Source organism: Sinocyclocheilus grahami, unplaced genomic scaffold (genome assembly GCF_001515645.1).
Source record: "Sinocyclocheilus grahami isolate Dianchi unplaced genomic scaffold, SAMN03320097.WGS_v1.1 scaffold13338.1, whole genome shotgun sequence".
NCBI classification, from domain to species: Eukaryota; Metazoa; Chordata; class Actinopteri; order Cypriniformes; family Cyprinidae; genus Sinocyclocheilus; species Sinocyclocheilus grahami.
The window spans coordinates 3,925-5,657 of NW_015514857.1; the positions used below are offsets into that span (position 1 = coordinate 3,925).

The window sequence follows — 1,733 nt, forward strand, 5'->3', positions numbered from 1 at the left end:
GGGGGGTGAAAATGTGTACATTTTTCTTATTTTGTTTTTAAATATTATATATATTTTTACATTTAGCACTGCCCTTCAGAAGCTTCAGAAGATACTTACATGTTTCCCAGAAGAAAAAATCGGTACAATTTACCCTGATCATCAAATTCAAAATACCTCATAAATGATTCATTGATTTGTTGGATGGACTTCCTACCAGGAATGCACTATATTGCATGGTCTATATTTTCCACTCCTGATTGCAGGGTGCTCAACATAAACAGTATTTAATACTAATGCATACTTTGCATGAACTGTGTCTTACAGCTCTGCCGCTTCACAGCACCTGTGCCTCATCTGGCCGTGTATACAGGCATTTGTGAAGCGCAGTCCACTGCCTCCCCTGGGCTCATGACGCTGCCCAACAGTGCTGCCTGCCCATCTCCCATCAGCGTCGCCATTGACAGCACTCCAGCCTCTGAGAGGAGGTTTGACGGCAATGGAGGGCCTTCCTCCTCCCATTTCCCATCTATTGCAGAGGCGTCAGTATCAGAGGAAGAGAACCAGCCACCTGCCCCAAAGTCTCGCATGACTCTGTCACTGAGCAGACTCCTCCGCAGAGGATGCAACGCTCCATCCGTCTTTGCCAGCCTATCTCCAAAATGTGCTGTGGCTTCAGGAGGAGGCAAAGTACAGCCGCTTGGAGTGGAGCCGCTTGCACAACCTCAGCCCAGAAGAATTGCAAAGTTAGTACACGCACTTTTTGGCCTTATTTTGATGTGATTTTACAATATATGACAAGTAACCAAACTGCTTTCACAGCTTTTTTCAAATCAAAGTTGACATCCCACCTGAATGCCGCATCTACCCCATTGATTCAGAAGATGAGGAGGACGACAGTCCTGATAGAAGAGGAGGTGTGAAAGAAATAATTTGTCCATGGGAAACTGTCACCAAGAAAGATGGAGCTGGATAGACGAGTCATAGATGAGTCAGTTGAGAGGAAAAAAGTACACTGAACTGACACTTGTGTCATAAATATTTTGTCTTACAACCCCGAGAATGCTGTGGTAGTAATGTATGAAGTAATGTATGATAGCTTTTAGGTAGTGCCTACATGTTATTGCAGCCAATGATCTGGTTATAATATCTTTAAATGTTGGTTTTATATACATAAATTCGTATTCTGATGTCACTGTTCTTTTATGACTGAAGGGGCCTTATTTTAAGAGATTTTTTTGTTTGTTTAACTATCATCAGTTTCTTTAGTGGTGCGGACAAAAGATTTTGTACTGGGCTTGTTCACTGTTTTATATAGCTGCAAAACATGCATAAATGTGAATTGCTTTAAGAAATGTTATTTTCATAGAAGTAAATCTAGTGAGGCAGTAAAGCGGAATGTGAATACACATTTGCTGTCTGAATGTATAACCTTTAAAATGTTTACAGTTCACTTCAGAATGTGAATTTGTTCATGACTCATGTTTAAATTGTGTAAGTGCCTCAATAAATCATTCAAAGGTAGTTATTTTGATGTGCAATTGGTGTATATACTGCATATATTTAGTATCCAGTGTAACTGGCATTTTGTATATTCTTTATTGTATATTTTGTTCCTTTTCGGATCAAATGTCTCTACACTACAGAGGAAACTAGAAGAAAAAAAACTGTAGTGATGGGGACTTTTATTTTAACACAAAGTAACCTAAATCCAGCTTCTTATTTTCATAGCAGCATTATTCAACGCCATTGGT

General features: G+C 39.6%; 1 protein-coding gene across 1 annotated transcript in view; it reads left to right on the forward strand.

The window, feature by feature from the left end:
• The window catches only part of LOC107578988 (regulator of G-protein signaling 9-like), a gene marked incomplete at its 5' end in the record, with an annotated part of 4,952 nt that extends 3,918 nt beyond the window's left edge, over window positions 1-1,034 (forward strand). Inside the window, 2 exons of the mRNA XM_016264882.1 lie at window positions 307-725; window positions 802-1,034. Coding sequence (XP_016120368.1) covers window positions 307-725; window positions 802-955 — 573 coding nt within the window. The remainder of the gene's footprint in view (window positions 1-306; window positions 726-801) is intronic.
• Window positions 1,035-1,733: the final 699 nt, after the last annotated feature.